Genomic DNA, 16918 nt, shown 5'->3' on the forward strand with positions numbered 1-16918 from the left:
ACTGCTGAAAACACAGAGAAGAAATTAGATTAAAAAATAAGAAGTATGGTCATAGCAAGTAGTAATACTACTGTAATGTTATCAATGGGAACCACTGTTTGAAAGTGTGTACCTTCCACAACTTTGTTGCAAAAAGGAAATTACAGGAACTTTTATTAAACAATTTAATAATTATTACCAGAGAAATGAGATGGCAGGAGGAAGGTAGGGCATTTTATCACTAGGTTGGAAGGTGACACTCTGTCTTGGGGAATGCCAGGAGGCAATACTTGCCACTCCTGGAGCGGGGGAAAAAAAAGAGAAAAAAAGAAAAGAAAGCTAATGATTGAGTAGTACTCAGGATAATGTCTGAAACAGCATTTTTCAGGGAAGAAACTATTCAAATAGTGGGTACATACGTAATGTTGGAGGAAAGAGTAAAGTAGTAGAGATCCAAGTGTTATTCAAAGTAATGAGTTTAGAAACATTGTTGGAGGTTTCTGCCATAGGGGTATCAAATCCATGTGTAGGTTCTTATCATAGGAACAGATCTGCTGTAAAACCACGTAGCTATTACAGATTTTGAAAGAGGTAACATGACCATGACAGTAAGCGGTTCCAGAAATTAGGTAGACTTCTCCTATTCAAAGTTCACACTCATGTAGAACTTTTTGGGCATCATATTCGCCATTGACTGTAGAAATTATGCATTTCACAGCTGCAATTTTGGCCTTTGGGCCATTTTCAAGTGGTACAGCAAAAGAGTTTGCTTCAAAATAAATAATTTCTACACTCAATGGTGAATACAATTTTCAGAGAGGGAGAAGGAGAGGGAGGGAGGGAGGGAGGGAGGGAGGGAGGGAGGGAGGGAGGGAGGGAGGGAGGGAGGGAGAGAGAGAGAGAGAGAGAGAGAGAGTTTGGGGGGGGGGGGGGTCATAACAACATTGAAACTGAAGTAGTGGGTGATGAAATAAGGGCTAAGGTAAGCAAAATGAAAGTAATTAATAAAAGACAAAAAGGAGAATTAGAAAATTTGGTTTTGAATTATTAGAAAATGTTTTCAAATAATCCAAACTTAATGGGAAATATCCCATTCAAATTCAAACTGCACCAATCTTTTAAATTAAAACTTTATCCAAAACCTTTAGACAAAGGAAAGAAAACTCAAAGAATGCTGGACTTGCAAATAACTAAAAGACTGACAAGGCAAAACTGCACACTGTTAGCATTTGCAACAAAAGGGTGACTCAGTAAAGGTAATATCAGATGCTAATGGCATAAATAAGACGAATGGAACCTCAGAATGGCAGGTCAGAAGCTCTTGAAAAGTTAGGACAAAACTTTGAAGGAGTTAGTATATTATCCAGTCCTGACCTAACAACATGTTATTGGCAAATTTGGTTATCAGAAAATTGCTGGTACTGCATAGCTTTTGCTTATGGAGATGGGTACTACCATTTCAGGGTAATGCCTATTGGAAAAACATCTTGGTGTCAGCATTCATCAGGGGGCAGGATTTTATACTGGGGAAAGAGCTGTTGGGTAAAACCACAGTTTATGTAGACAACATTTTAATTGCTTCCAGTGACTGGCAAGAGCATAACAGGATTATGGACACAGTATTGACTGCTTTCCAAAAGGGAAATGTTACTGTCAACCTGGCCAAATCCGAATTTGAAAAAAGTGAGATCCAATTCCTATAAACACACTATTTCAGAAACAGGTGTTACTCAAAGTTATGAGAAACTGGAAGCAATAGGATGATTTCCATAACCAACAAATAGGTTTATGTAATTCTGTAGAAAATTCGTAAATGAACAATTTTTGAATGCAACTGCTTTGCTTAATTTAATGAAACAGAATGCTCTGGGAATATGGATGGAATGTTATAAGAAGAATTTGAAAATATTATGGAAGCCCTGTCTACAGGGAATACATTGTTTCACTCAAAATTGAGTCAAGAATTTTCTCTATCAGTTGACATTTCAGAATTTGGGATCAGAACCCACCTATTCCAATTAATAGAGATGGATGAGAGAACACAATACAGAATGATTAGTTTCATGAGCAGAATATTGACCAAATGTGAGAGAAAGTATATAGTTACTGAGAAGGAAGCATTAGCTATTGTATGAGATTTACAAATATTTCAATATTATCTGATGGTTGGGAAAGTCGTGTAATATATCATAAAGCCTTAGCTTTTGTAAAGAATTGTTAATTGATACATGGTAGGCTTATCAGGTGGGCTATATAGTGTTACAAGAACACCAGTTTTATATACAGTACAGACCAGGCAAAGAAAACATTGTAGCAGATGCATTGCCTCATCTACTGATGAGAATGAGAAAGGGAGTTCAGCTGAGTTCTGAACCAAGAGAAATCCCTTTACTCTACATAAAACAAGTAGAGCATGGAGAGTATATTAAAGAAACTATAATAAACCCCAAAAGTGAACAAGAACAAGACTGAATTAGCAATGATCAATAAAAGTTGTGTATTGTATTATACCTCAAGAGGATGGGCAGTTGGCCGCTGCAGTTTTATTCGGGCCACTACCAACAACCAGAGAAGGTTTTAATTATGTTTCTGTGATCATGGAAGCTTTTTGAATCTTTTGAGAGTCTATCCCTTACAGAGAAGTACTGGGACTAGTCAACTGAGGAAAAAATTACTTATCCACTGTACATACACCTGTTCAACATAAAGGCCATATACACGTAAAATGAATTCTGTTCCAGTCTGGTCAGCTGGTACAGTAACTATTTTGAATTATTTAAAATTGAAAGACTGTCTGGATTGAAAAGTTATTTAATTTCAATCACACTTTTGGGGTATCATCAGACTCTGCAAAAGTAACTGGTTATAAAATCTATCCATCATAGAGTCAAAAAGAATGAGAGGTGGACCTTAAGCACACCAGCAGACACTGGCACAACAGCACAGCCCACAACTGCTCTTAAAAAGGTATAAATGTTGTATCAGCTGTGCAAATCACAATTGATCCATTTAGTAGTTACACAAATGTGACAAATATGATAGCCTAGAAACATGGAAATGGCAAGGCCCCATGACGAGATGGCTGTGTGTGTGTGTGTGTGTGTGTGTGTGTGTGTGTGTGTGTGTGTGTGTGTGTGTGTGTAAGGGGGGTTAGAGGGGGAATGCTTGGGGGAGGATGGGGGGGGGGGGGGGAAATGACTTCCCATGTGAAATTTTATGCGTCTGGCATAAAAAGCACTGGAACCAAGGGCACTGTGGATAATAATTTTGTGTAATAATAATAGGTAGCTACACGGTGTTCATACGAATTACTATCAGGCAATAGCCTGGCAACAGAAAAACATGGATGTAATGTTCATCTGCATGTATAAAGGAAGAAAGGAAAGAAGGAAGATTAAGGTTAAATGTCCTACGACAATGAGGTCATTAGAAACTAAGCTTGTACTGTTTCAAGGATGAGGAAGAAAACTGGTGGTGCACTCTCTTAAAAGAAGCATCTCAAAATTTGACTGGAGTGATTTAGGAAAATCACAGAAAACTTAAATTGAAAACCTAAATCAAGATGGTAGAATGTAGATTGGAGCCATCAATCTTTCCAATGCAAGTCCTACGTGCTAAGCACTGTACCATCTCACTTGTTTCTGCAAGCATAAGACATTATCTAGGTAAAGGGTTTTAATGGATGGATTTGAAATACTGGATATTCTTTGTTATTCTCAATATATTAGTTGTTTATTATACTAAATTATGGTAATGGATATTAGTATGGTGAAAGCATGGCAAACAGCAATTGAATTTTAGCATAACCTGAAGAAAAAGGAAGTTAGTTTGAATTTGATGTATTTTGTAATTTTGGAAGCTTTGGTCATTTTGTAGCAATGCACCAAAAAAATAAATTAATGAAAAGCTCTTGTTCAAGGAAATCTGTGGTGAAAACCCATTTCTCAATTAACATAATTCAAGGAGCAAGCAGCGAGTTTCATTCAAAACTGTTTTTGATGCTTGGGAAACAAAGTTTGCTGCATAGAGACAAATGAAAAAAATATATACACTACCGTATGTAATTCGAAGACCATACTAATTTCAAAATTGGAATTTTGATATTCGAAATCTCAATTGTGAAAAAATGGGGATATGTAAGTTTTCTCCTATTTTGAAAACCTTTTACTTTGTTAGTTAACACTGTATGTGAGCACTACGGTTAAGATGAATTAGTCACTCTCCTAAGCAACAATAGAGATTTTGCTGTGGCAAGTAAGAAAGCAGTTCCCATGACTGGAATGCTGGGTGCTAGGGTCAAAATGCCATAAGGTGTTGAAAATATGCCATAGGGAGACTATGCGACTCGTTAGTGCAAATCTAACTTGGTGAGTCTAAACACTGGGCACCCACCGACATTTAAGTGTGGAGGTGCTACTTTTCTTATATACTGAAGCGCCAAAGAAACTGGTACAAGTATCTGTATTCAAATACAGAGATATGTAAACAGGCAAAATACGGCACTGCAGTCAGCAATGTCTATGTAAAAAAACAAGTGTATGGTGCAATTGTTAGATCGTTACTGCTGCTACAATGCCAGGTTATCAAGATTTAAGTGAACATGGTGTTATAGTCAGTGCATGAGCAATGGGACACAACATCTCAAAGGTAGCAATGAAGTGGGGATCTTCCCATACAACCATTTCACGAGTGTACCGTGAATATCAGGAATCCAGTTAAACATCAAATCTTCAACATTACTGCGACCAGAAAAAGATAGTGCAAGCATGGGACCAGAAACGACTGAAGAGAATTGTTCAAAATGGCAGAAGTGCAACCCTTGCACAAACTGCTGCAGATTTCAATGCTCGGCCGTCAATCAACAAGTGTCTTCATGCGAACCATTCAACAAAACATCATTGGCATGGGCTTTGGAGCCAAAGACCCACTAGTGTAAATTGATAGCTACATGACACAAAGCTTTATGCCTCGCCTGGATCTCTCACCATCATTTGACTGCTGGTGACTGGAAATATGTTGTCTGGTTGGACATGTCTCGTTTCAAATTGTATCAAGCGGATGAATGTGGTCGGGTATGGAGACAACCTCATGAATCCATGAAATCTGCATGTCAGCAGGGGACAGTTCATGCTGGTGGAAGCTCTGTAATGGTGTGGAGCATGTGTAGTTGGTGCGATATGGGATCCCTGATACATCTAGATACGACTCTGACAGGTGACATGTACTATGTATCCTGTCAGATCACCTGCATCCATTCATGTCCATTGTGCTTTCCAACAGGCTTGGACAATTCCAGCAGGACAATGTGACATCCCACATGTTCAGAATTGTTGCAGAGTGCCTCCGGGAACACTATTCTGAGTTTAAACACTTCTGCAGGCCACCAAACTCTCCAGACATTAACATTATTGGGCATATCTAGGATGCACTGCAACATGCTGTTCAGAAAAGATCTCCACCTCCTCATATTCTTATGGATTTATGGACAGCCCTGCAGGATGCATGGTATCATTTCCCTCCAGAACTACTTCACACTTTAGTTGAGTCCCTGCCATGTCATGTTGCGGCACTTTGTGTGCTCATGGCGACCCTACACAATACTAGGCAGGTGTACCAGTTTCTTTGGCTCTTCAATGTATTAAATATTGGTAGCTACAAGATAATATTATTTCTCAATACATGTGGTATTAATATAAATATCATTCGCGAGTCTGTCTGCTGGTGAAACATTGGTACAGAAGTATCCTCAAACATAAATACATTTTTAAACCTGGTATTTAACGTTTCTGCTTTTAATCTACTGTATTCAGTTTAAACATCAGAGGGATCCACAAGAGATTGAAAGGAAGGTTTAAACTGATTCATTGACCTTATATATAATCATGACTTCCTACAGGTTCTGACAGATCTTTCACCAGGATCTGAACGTCAATGTGAAAATTATTGTAAGTGCAGATGACGGAACTTGTGCGTGCAAGATTTATTCTTGTGCATCTGCCACTCAGGACCTTTACTAAGTGGGGAGTAGTGAGAGTAGTTACATATTCTTACATGCACTGTTTTGTTTGCAAAAGACACTCTGCAGCTCAGTGAGTTTTCAATGCAGGTCATTAATGTAATGAATATGAGACTGTATCATCACCTGCAACCACAAAAGAGAAGTCTACTTAAAATTCATACTAACTGCTCAGCTTTCCTTCAGTGCTCAAGGCCATTGTTCTGAAAGGTTGAAGTTTGAAGATTTGGGTCCACTAGTGTTTTTTTCTACACTGATAGTGTGTCACACAATATTGTGTGCAATATCACAGTCATAGCCATTATGAATGCTGTGTTGTGGTGTCAATTTTCTTATGGTGAAATGTGTGATGAGACTGCCTTCTGTCGATTGCAGGTGCAAACAACAACTTCTTTCCAGAAAAGAAATGTTGTTATAGTAACTTTCATAGATGATCAGTTCCAAGAATAAAATGTTATTATAGAGACTGCTACGCTCAAGGAAGACAAAATTTTCTCCATTCCCAACACTTGCTTCTTTGCTGCAGTGTATATGCCGAACAGAGCTTGCTTCCTTCAATCTTTTCACCTATGCTGTTCATGCTCAAGAAAAAGAGAAACACATGGTATACTTTTTCTCTTTCATATGTTTACAACAACATTCTTAGATCTACAAATGCAGGAGGAATTGTCAGACTTTATTGAGGTTTGATGTGGCGGTCTGCTAAACTAAGAATATGTGTAATTTGAAGTAATGTATTCAATATGCTCCTAGAATTGAGGCAAAATCATAAATTTGTTTATTATGCGTTAAACCAAAAGTTTATTTCTACACTTTTATATAAAACCCAGAAAATCTGAGAAAATAAGATACTAAAAAGGGTACAACAAAGAATTAAATGAGCTTATTAAATTTACAAATGGATAGAACATTATTAGAAACATTTTCACAAACCTGACCACAGTTGGATCGAAGAACCAATCTTGAACTAAAATTACAACATGGCAGACAGTCATTAGAAATGCCGTAAGCTGCAACGATTGTGTCTCAACAGCACCCTCAGCCGAAATGAAATCATGTCGTTTTGTAGGATCCTGTGCAGCCAAACGATCTGCTGCTGCTGGTGATAACATTGGTTGTGTGTCAAGAAGAATAAGACGATCTGGTGTAACAAAGACATCCACTCCAAGTGTGCCCTGTCCACCCAATTCTTGCTGCTGAACACGCTGCGCTGCAAATGGTTTTGATCTAAAGTATGGAAAAAAGACAGACAAAATCTATATTCAACACAGTAACAGCACATTGCAGGCACATGTCATCATCTCATATGTTGCTAGGATACCATCATACTATTTTTCAAATAGCCAACCCTGTAGGTATGAATAAACATCCACCTGAACAAGGGAACCCATCCTGCACACTAGAACTTTGTGGGAACTTACTCTCTCTTTGGTTTCAAAGTGTTAACCATTGCCTAGAAGTTCCTTAGACTGAGACATCTTACTATATCTGTATGTTATCACCAGTTGCTGTCAGTCTTCAGCCAGCTACCTAGAACTTCCTCTTAACCTTTATGAACCACCTTACCTGCTTGTCTAAGTGAGGTTAACACAACAAATTAATTGCTTTGACTGACTCAATAGTAAACGCAAAATGGCATAAATATACCATTTCCTTTACAGTTAAGTAATCTATGAATTGCTTTCATGGCCCCTTCCTCAAAACACTGTAACTCCAACAGTGAGGCTCACCTTTATCAAGACTCCTGATGTCTGAATAACACTATCATTAAGAGGTTCACTGAAACTATATAAATCATCATCACACTCCTCTTTCACTATATGGAAACAAAGGAAAACTAGTAAGTGTTGTTAGCAAGGTGTACAAAGTGTATGTCATGACAAATCTGTACTACAAGGACCTCTGTTCAATAGCAAACTGCAATACATACTCTGATTACCAAAATGTACCATTCCATCTATCTTTCGACTATTTGGTAAAAGGAGGTCTTCGGGATCAATATATTGTTTGGAAACATTCATTTGACATTTCATTCTTTTTCATATTTTCTGCAAGATTCTGAAATCCACTTTATGCCCTTGACTTCAAAGAACATTAATTATCCTATAAAATTCCAATTGTTCCTTTTATGAGTAACACGAACAAATTTTAGTATTTTGCATTATTTGGGCATGCCAATTCCACTCCAAAATTATGTTAAAAACAAATAATGATAATATGTCTATATTTTTTTATATACTGAACACTGTTTTCTTCATAAATGTTAATTCATGCTAGCAGTGAAAACATATCACTGATGTTCAGCCTCATGGAGTTTTGATGTCTTTGTTTAGTTTTTCAAGGGATGGTTGTCAGGCAGTTGTGTTGAATCAAGTCCTGTCAATGACATGGACTGGAATTTTACTTTTTGGACTGATTACTGTGAACACTGTGTGTAACATGAATGTCAATTTTTTACACTCCTACAACTATGAAAAGCAACTTCATCGTCTGTGAGACCAGTGTCTATTAAAAGGGACTCTCTTTCCGAAGTTTACAAAAATTTTAAACATGAAGTCAGTTGTTGGAAAAGTTGAATAACACAATGAACATTTTTTTTTAAACTGCAGATTAATATCTTCACTGAAACTATACAAACCAGGGACCCATAAAGAATCGTACCCCAAAATACTTTTTCACAATGAGCTGGGCCACAGATTCTTCAAGTGATTGAGACAAAACTGTTTATGGTTAAGGTAACAACCATTTTGGAATTTTTATTCTACAATGCCATTTCCTATAACATACTGCTATACATTTACATGTCAGATAGTTCTGACAAATAAATTCGAAAACTTTGATTATATTAATTTAATATTTTCTCGTTGACTGGACAGTTGGGATGCGGCTGTTAGAATGTCTTCAGCTAAAATCCAAATCTCTGATTATTTGGCATAGTGTCAGGTGCTTTCTTTAGAGTGATTTCAGAAACATACTCCCATCACATAATATCCTCTAGACTGTGGTCATATGTACTGTGATCACTCATGCCTGAAACATGAGAGAACTTTATTTCATCATTTTATTGAATGACAACAGACTAAGACGTTGTTTCATCCACACAAACTCTTACAGTCACATGTTCTCCACAGACATCAGATTCTGGTTAAATCATGGGGAAAAATATTTATATTTCTGAAAGAGTTAATTAATGTCACAGGCATCACATAACACTGGTTTTCACCACTTTCTACAACAAAAGTGTGGGATAATAGCATTCTATCCTTGGAAAGCTGTCACTTTGTTTTGAAAATACTGCAGTAGGATTCTTTCTTCATATTATAGTGAAATATCCATCATCTATTATGTAGTAATGAAGGCAGGAAACGTTTTTGAGTTGGCAATTGGCTGATGGGTAGTTCCATGTCAGTTCAATGCAGAAAAGTAACATTTTTAGCCTGACCATCTCAGATTTCTCACAAACTTGTTGCATCCAGTGATACAGATAAGAGATGCAGAACTACCAATTTGCAGTGTATATGACAGTTGTGAAGAAAGTTACAGGTCTGCAAAGTTTGGAAATCGTTTAAAATTTACATGTGTCTGTCTCAACATAATTGACTACAATTCTGGTTCTAATCCACATACGGCAATGAAACTTTTGTCATTGAAAAACTGATGAGTAGAGCTTTACATTAATATGCAACATGGTGTATTTCTAAGAATTTTCACAGTCAACATCACAGATCTTAACCTTTGATCTCAAGTACTCAAAACGACCTACCCTCAATTTTTTCGGAAAAAAAGTATTGTATTGCTCCAATGTGCTACTATAAACATGGTAAACATCAAGATGGCACATCAAAGGCATCCTGCCGAAAAATGTATTTTGTCAACTTCAGTACACTATCAAAATCCAAAAGATAGCACAAAAATAAAGAGCACAGGAAAAAAATGTGTTTTTTCCACATTATCAAATTGTTCAGGATAGCAATTTTAAAGTTTGAAACTGAATTTGAGGGATACTAATGGACAAAAGTAATGAATACAAAAGTCATTTGGAATGACACGTAATACACATTAAATTTTACATTAACTGATGTGTTAAATATTTAAATTGTGGTTTTATTGGTATAATATTTAAAGTTATTTCATGCATCACCTAGAAAAAATGTGCTACTTTTATACAGCAGAATAGAAGATACTGCAAGTAAAACTGTTTTTCCATTAAATATTATGGGTCAGATTATTTTGTAATGAAAAACAATGTTTGAAACAATAAAGATACTTCTTGATAAACAGTTTCTTCTTGCTATTTTAATTTCATGTGATAAACTGCTAAAAGAATAAAGTACAATGTCACTTTGTCCCAACGTGCAGTTCTCTGACTAGTGCAAAAAGTTTTATATAAAACAATCTAGTTTCTTGTCTGTAGTACTCCTTTAAAACCTGGCAGTACTGATACTTTTCTTTTGATGCTGCCAGAGAACTCGTAAAGACAAATTACTACTACTATGACTATTATTATTATTATTATTATTATTATTATTATTATTATTATTGTTGTTGTTATTATTTCATCATCAGCAGCAGCAAGCAAAATTATTCTAAAATAATATTTTATTGTACTTTTTATGTTTTACCTCTGTAAGCTGGGAATTGATATTCTCCAGGCTGCTCCTCTTGAAGTCTCTGTTGAACTCCCACCATTGATAAAACCCAAGCTCCATTATTAGTTTCTCAGTACTGAATGACGTGGGGACATTTTTTGTGATAACTATCTCTCTGATGGGCCTTGATAAGAAAAGAACGTTTCCTCAAATATTTCTTCCTCAGAAATCCTATCTTGATTGCCCACCATAACATCCAAAAGCTTAGGTTTACATCAAGCCTCAATCACGATCTCCATCCAGTCCACTGGAATGAGTGGGAGTTAATCAGTCCCATACTATTATCACAACCCACAAGAGTGTCCTCTAATAGTGATGTTACTTTCACTGCCTTCAAAAATTTCAGTTCACTCACAAGACAATTAAGACACCTTGGTACAGTGTAATTTTTGTTCTGTGCTGAACACAAATCACAAAAAACTTCTTAGAGGTTTCACTTCCTTGTGCAATAATTCTGTCACAAAGTGATTTAAAAAGGTTGCATTTGAAACTTGAATACTGAGAGAGTAAACAGACAACTGCCTTTTGTAATAGATGTCATTAGTACTTACATTTGGTAAACATGCATTTTTTTGGTAGTTGATGCAGATTGATTCTGTTTATCAGACTTTTGGCTTTTTAAATGAGCGTCTCTCTTTCTGGTATAAAACGTTTCAGCTTTCACTTTGTGTACTTTCTTGTCAATGGCAACCTTCATAATTTCTTTCAAGATTTGTTTCTCCATGTCATTGTCCAAATTTGAAGATAACATTGCGATCACGACTTTTATCTCAGCATGTCAACCATGTGTTCTTCTGGGAGATAGTTCTTGGTCTTGTCATTGCTTTAATGACTTTATCTACCCTTAAATAAATGCATGTGATCAACAACTGCCGTTCCTACTGTTCCTTTAATTTTCCATGACCTACTTCAATGCTTACCCCTTCCAACATGAACAGACTTATGAAACTTCAAAAACTTCTTAACTGTCATTAACTATCACCTTGCTACTCCACGTACTGCCCTGCAGGCTTTTCTGCATACAGGCTTTGCATGTATGATTTTGTCACCTTTTATTCTTACTCTGCAATTAAAATTACGCTCTTGAAGTGGTGCATCATCTTTATTATTTCTTCGTCACCTACTGTGAAGTAGAAGTATTGTAACGAGGCCACTCATATACAGTGATTGCTCATTCCAGTCTACCATATCACTAAATTTTCGTAGCATGTTTGATCTCTCTTCAGCACATTCTATCACAATACACTTTAACTTACATTGCAGTCTTCTCAAAGTCCATGTGACTGAACCATTAATGTCTTCATGACTGTACTCATTCACCCTTGCACTCACCTTTTCCTAACACTGTTGGAATCTGCAGGTCTCTGTCTTTCAACCTAGATGAAGTACTCATCATTCAATGTAAATAACAAACTGTTGTTGTTGTTGTTGTTGTTGTGGTCTTCAGTCCTGAGACTGGTTTGATGCAGCTCCCCACGCTACTCTATCCTGTGCAAGTTGCTTCATCTCCTAGTACATACTGCAGCTTACATCCTTCTGAATCTCCTTAGTGTATTCATCTCTTGGTCTCCCTCTATGATTTTTACCCTCCACACTGCCCTCTAATACTAAATTGGTGATCCCTTGATGTCTCAGAACATGTCATACCAACCGATCCCTTCTTCTAGTCAAGTCGTGCCACAAACTCCTCTTCTCCCCAATCCTATTCAGTACCTCCTCATTAGTTATGTGATCTACCCATCTAATCTTCAGAATTCTTCTGTAGCATCACATTTCAAAAGCTTCTATTCTCTTCTTGTCCAAAGTAGTTATCGTCCATATTTCACTTCCATACATGGCTACACACCATACAAATACTTTCAGAAAATACTTCCTGACACTTAAATCTATACTCGATATCAAGAAATTTCTTTTCTTCAGAAACGCTTTCCTTGCCATTGCCAGTCTACATTTTATATCCTCTCTACTTCGACCATCATCAGTTATTTTGCTCCCCAAATAGCAAAACTCCATTATTACTTTAAGTGTCTCATTTCCTAATCTAATTCCCTCAGCATCACCCAACTTAATTCAACTACATTCCATTATCCTCATTTTGTTTTTGTTAATAACAAACTATTAAAGATGAAATGAATCACTTATATCTGCATTACTAAACATAGTGTCTCAAACTAAAGATCTCACTAGTACCAATGATGCACAGTAAAGAGACATTCTGTTCCTTGCTTCAATATTTTTTGCCAACCCACTCAGAATTTAAAACTTAATACACAACATTAGACAAAATACATTTATTCAATATAGCAGAGACATTAGCATGTCCTTTCCCTGCACGCCTATCCTAAAATGGGTTATAGAACATGGACTATTCATATCGCCAGACTGACCGATTAACATTATTAAACAAAACAGAATCCTACATCGCAAGGCATACATACCCCATTCTTGGAAAAAAAATGAAAAAATAAATAAATAAATAAAAAAAGGACAACACACTTTCTTTTCCTTTACTCCCTTTACTCTTCAAATATGAAACAAAAATTATTAAAATATATAATTCTTAAGTAATGTTGAACAAAAGAAGTTTTATATTATTGTAGTGATATTATGAACCATTTACACTGTAGCTTCAATGAAAGGGCAATAAAAAGTGGCTACATCTTGTTTCACAAGTCTCCTATTAAATCGTTAATATTCACCAGATTAGTGCAAGGAGAGATTATGTCCTTCCAGAAGGTGTTACTGTATCCAGTCTTGTGGGAACGTCACACCTTTCAGTAACATGAGTGACAGGTTTGGCAGGAGAAACAAATTTTGAAGAGGGTCCATCTAGATGCAAGAAGCAGGCCTGCACTTTATCTGGTTGTTCATAAGTTTGTAAGACATATGCTACCCGTCAGATACAGTCATACATACAGGTAACAAGTCCATTTTTGTCTGTTAACAGCATTTCTCTCTACATAGCAATCACTGATTCCTCTCTGCTCACTAAAGAAGCAGAATATGTCTGACTATACCTTTGTTAATATGTATTATAGAATGAAGCTTATGAGTACATGGACTCAGTACTTGTATCCTTGAAATGTTACTTCAGCTTGGCAATATCTAAGTCACAATGGAAAATGGATGTATAGTCGAAGACACGTGAAAGAGTGCGAGTCTCGCCCGGCACAACGTTTCAATCTGCCAGGAAGTTTCATATCAGCGCAAACTCCACTGCAGAATGAAAATGTCATTCTGGAAACATTCCCCATTCTGTGGCTAAGCCATGTCTCCGCAATATCCTTTCTTTCAGGAGTGCTAGTTCTGCAAGGTTCGCAGGAGAGCTTCTGTAAAGTTTGGAAGGTAGGAGACGAGATACTGGAAGAAGTAAAGCTGTGAGGATGGGGCGTGAGTCGTGCTTGGGTAGCTCAGTTGCTAGAGCACTTGCTCGCGAAAGGCAAAGGGCCCGAGTTCGAGTCTTGGTCCGGCACACGGTTTTAATCTGCCAGGAAGTTTCAACTGTCATGGTGTCAAAATATGGTTTTCATGAGGCCACATGAGCCTGACTAGTGTGGCTGGTCTCTTCATAGCCACTGCACCCACAGCACAATGTCTTGTACCATGTGCCACAGCAAAATAATGCCATTCAAAATCTTCCTGATGGTAGAACAGATTCATGAAATGTTTTCTGTTTTCGTACTGGGCAGTAATTTCATCCGAAATGTGGTAAATGTACTTTGAATTTAGAAAGTGACATTTTAAAAAGCTGATGAAATTGTACTGGAAAGAATACACACATACACTGTATAATGATGAAGGCAATCATATTTCCACATACAACACATGGAGTATTTAATTATTATTCATGTGTGGGTACTAAGCTACAAATGGGTGGCTTGTAACCTGTGAATTATTCCAGTGAAATCACTATACTTCATCCTGAGTGGTGAAGGAGTAATTCTATACAAAATCACAGACAACAAACTATTCATTTATTTTGAGTTCTTCTTTGTGATTTTAAAGATCTGTGACTGCTGCTGAGTGACAAATTAGGGTGATAGGAGCTGCTGTAGACTTAACACAAACACTTCAATGAAATCATCTCTTGATTTTGGCATAGTCTCTGGGACTATCCTGCCTGTAAATAACCGACACTTCCCCATAATTTCGCCAACACAGTTCATATCAACAATTTAAACAGACCATCATCAGTCTTACCAAACTTGTACAATAGAGACATGCACAGGGATGCTTGTAGCAAATGCTACACAGTACTTATGTAACTGTAATATGTGTTCTTCATACTTTATTAGTTCTTTCAGTAAGATCTTTCAACCCATCATCTTAAAACTCTGGTGTGAAGCACACAAAAAGCATTGATCCAATTGGCATAGACAAGAACACGGTACTTTGGCCACAATTCACAAAATTTTGAGAATCCAGTATTTACAACTGGGTATGTATTTTTTAAATATGCGTGCAATTCATTGAACAGTTTTTTTCACATTTCTTACCTGGCTTGAGACTTGGTATCACTAAGAACAATAGACAGATACCTACATATTTATGCCACAATGGACAAAGCACCACTGATATCGCATTAAAAAGAGGAGAAATAAAATGAAGTATTCAACCAATATGGCATGACTCCATCACTCCTATACGAAAGCACATTCCAATGAAGATAAAAATAAATAATGTCATGTCACCGCCAGCAAGAAAGACCCACCAAACCACACAAAGAAAAATAGATAAAGAAAAATTAACAAACCAGCAGGAACAAATAATACAAATAAAAACTTTCATAGAGGAAAGAGGCCTTGAAAACCAACCGACAAAATAGAAGCTCTCCTAAAAAATTCAGTGATACAAACAAGCTCTAAAACAAAGACAGCAAAAAGATGGTTTAATGCTGAATGCTACAGCAAAAGGAACACTGTTCTGAGAATGCTCCACAGATTAAGAAACCAGCACGACGAGGAAACACAGGAACTGTACACAGAAGAGATGAGAATCTACAAAAAACTAACAGAAGAGAAGAAAAAAGAATACACAGAAAGAGAGGCAAAAAGAGATGCGGATGAAGCAGAGAAAGACCCACATATAGCAGCAAGACCAAGAAAACTGGCTCATACAACAAATATAGACATGAAGGAATGGGAACACCATTTCAGTAAGATACTGAACAAATGAGGTATCAAAACACCCCCAAAGAAAAAGAAACAACATCAAACTAAGGAAAAAGACAATGTATGGGAACCTCTAAATGAAGAAGATGTAAAAGACGTAAAAAAGGCACTGAAGAACACGAAAGCAGCAGGACCCAAAAATATGTACAATGAACATATAAAAGATGCAAAAGAGGCCCTCCAACACGTATGGATCAAATTATTCAACAAATGCCTGGAACTTGGAAGAATTCCGACCCAATGGAGACACTCGACAATAAAAGTTCTCTACAAAGGTAGAGGAGACCCAACGGACCCAAACAAGTACAGAGGCATAGCCTTAGAAAATACTTAGTTCAAAATGTTTTCAAAGATAATTACACAAAAAATCAAAGCCTGTGTGGACAGTCATCTCCCAGAACGACAAATGGGCTTCAGATCTGGAAGATCAACACATATGGCAGTCAGGCTTCATCTACACAACATCGATGAAGCACTACGAAAGAAACAAATGTTCTACACGTTGCTCATATACTTTACCAAAGCCTTTCACCTACCGGAAAGAGATCTCATAGTCTGAAAACTGGAAAACACAATGGGAGTAGATAGCATATGGGCAAGAATAATCAAGTCAATCCTCAAATACAACTTAATCAGAATATCAGACAACCTCTCTTTTTCGAACCTCATTCTGCGATCGAACAGAATCTTACAGGGTGACCCAATGAGCCCTTTGCTGTACATTATTGCCACTGAAGAAGTACTGCGAACTGGAGAAAATGAAGAAGATGTACACATATATGCATACGCTGACGACATAGCCATAGGTTCAACAGATATGCAGAAGCTGCAGAAAATCATTGAGAAAATAGACAAGTGGTGCAGTGAACACAAACTACACATAAACATAACAAAGACAGAAATGGTGATTTTTTCAGAAAAGGATGCAAAACACCAAAAATGCAGAAACCAACATCAGAGGACAAAAAATAAAAATCTCATCAGATTTTAAATACCTAGGGGTAACATTGCAACCAACAGCCAAATGCTTCACAAAATCATACAACAGAATGTGCAGCCCAAGCAATAATAGCAATACAGGACATCAAAAACATCCACCTACT

The 16918-nt window shown here is 36.9% G+C and overlaps 1 protein-coding gene across 1 annotated transcript in view; it reads right to left on the reverse strand.

Annotated features, from left to right (window-relative positions):
* Positions 1–16918, reverse strand: part of LOC126365706 (nonsense-mediated mRNA decay factor SMG9) — a 105780-nt gene that overhangs the window by 44202 nt on the left and 44660 nt on the right. The window contains exon 5 of the mRNA XM_050008168.1: positions 6929–7222. Coding sequence (XP_049864125.1) covers positions 6929–7222 — 294 coding nt within the window. The remainder of the gene's footprint in view (positions 1–6928; positions 7223–16918) is intronic.

The sequence above is a fragment of the Schistocerca gregaria genome, chromosome 1, assembly GCF_023897955.1.
Source record: "Schistocerca gregaria isolate iqSchGreg1 chromosome 1, iqSchGreg1.2, whole genome shotgun sequence".
NCBI lineage: Eukaryota > Metazoa > Arthropoda > Insecta > Orthoptera > Acrididae > Schistocerca > Schistocerca gregaria.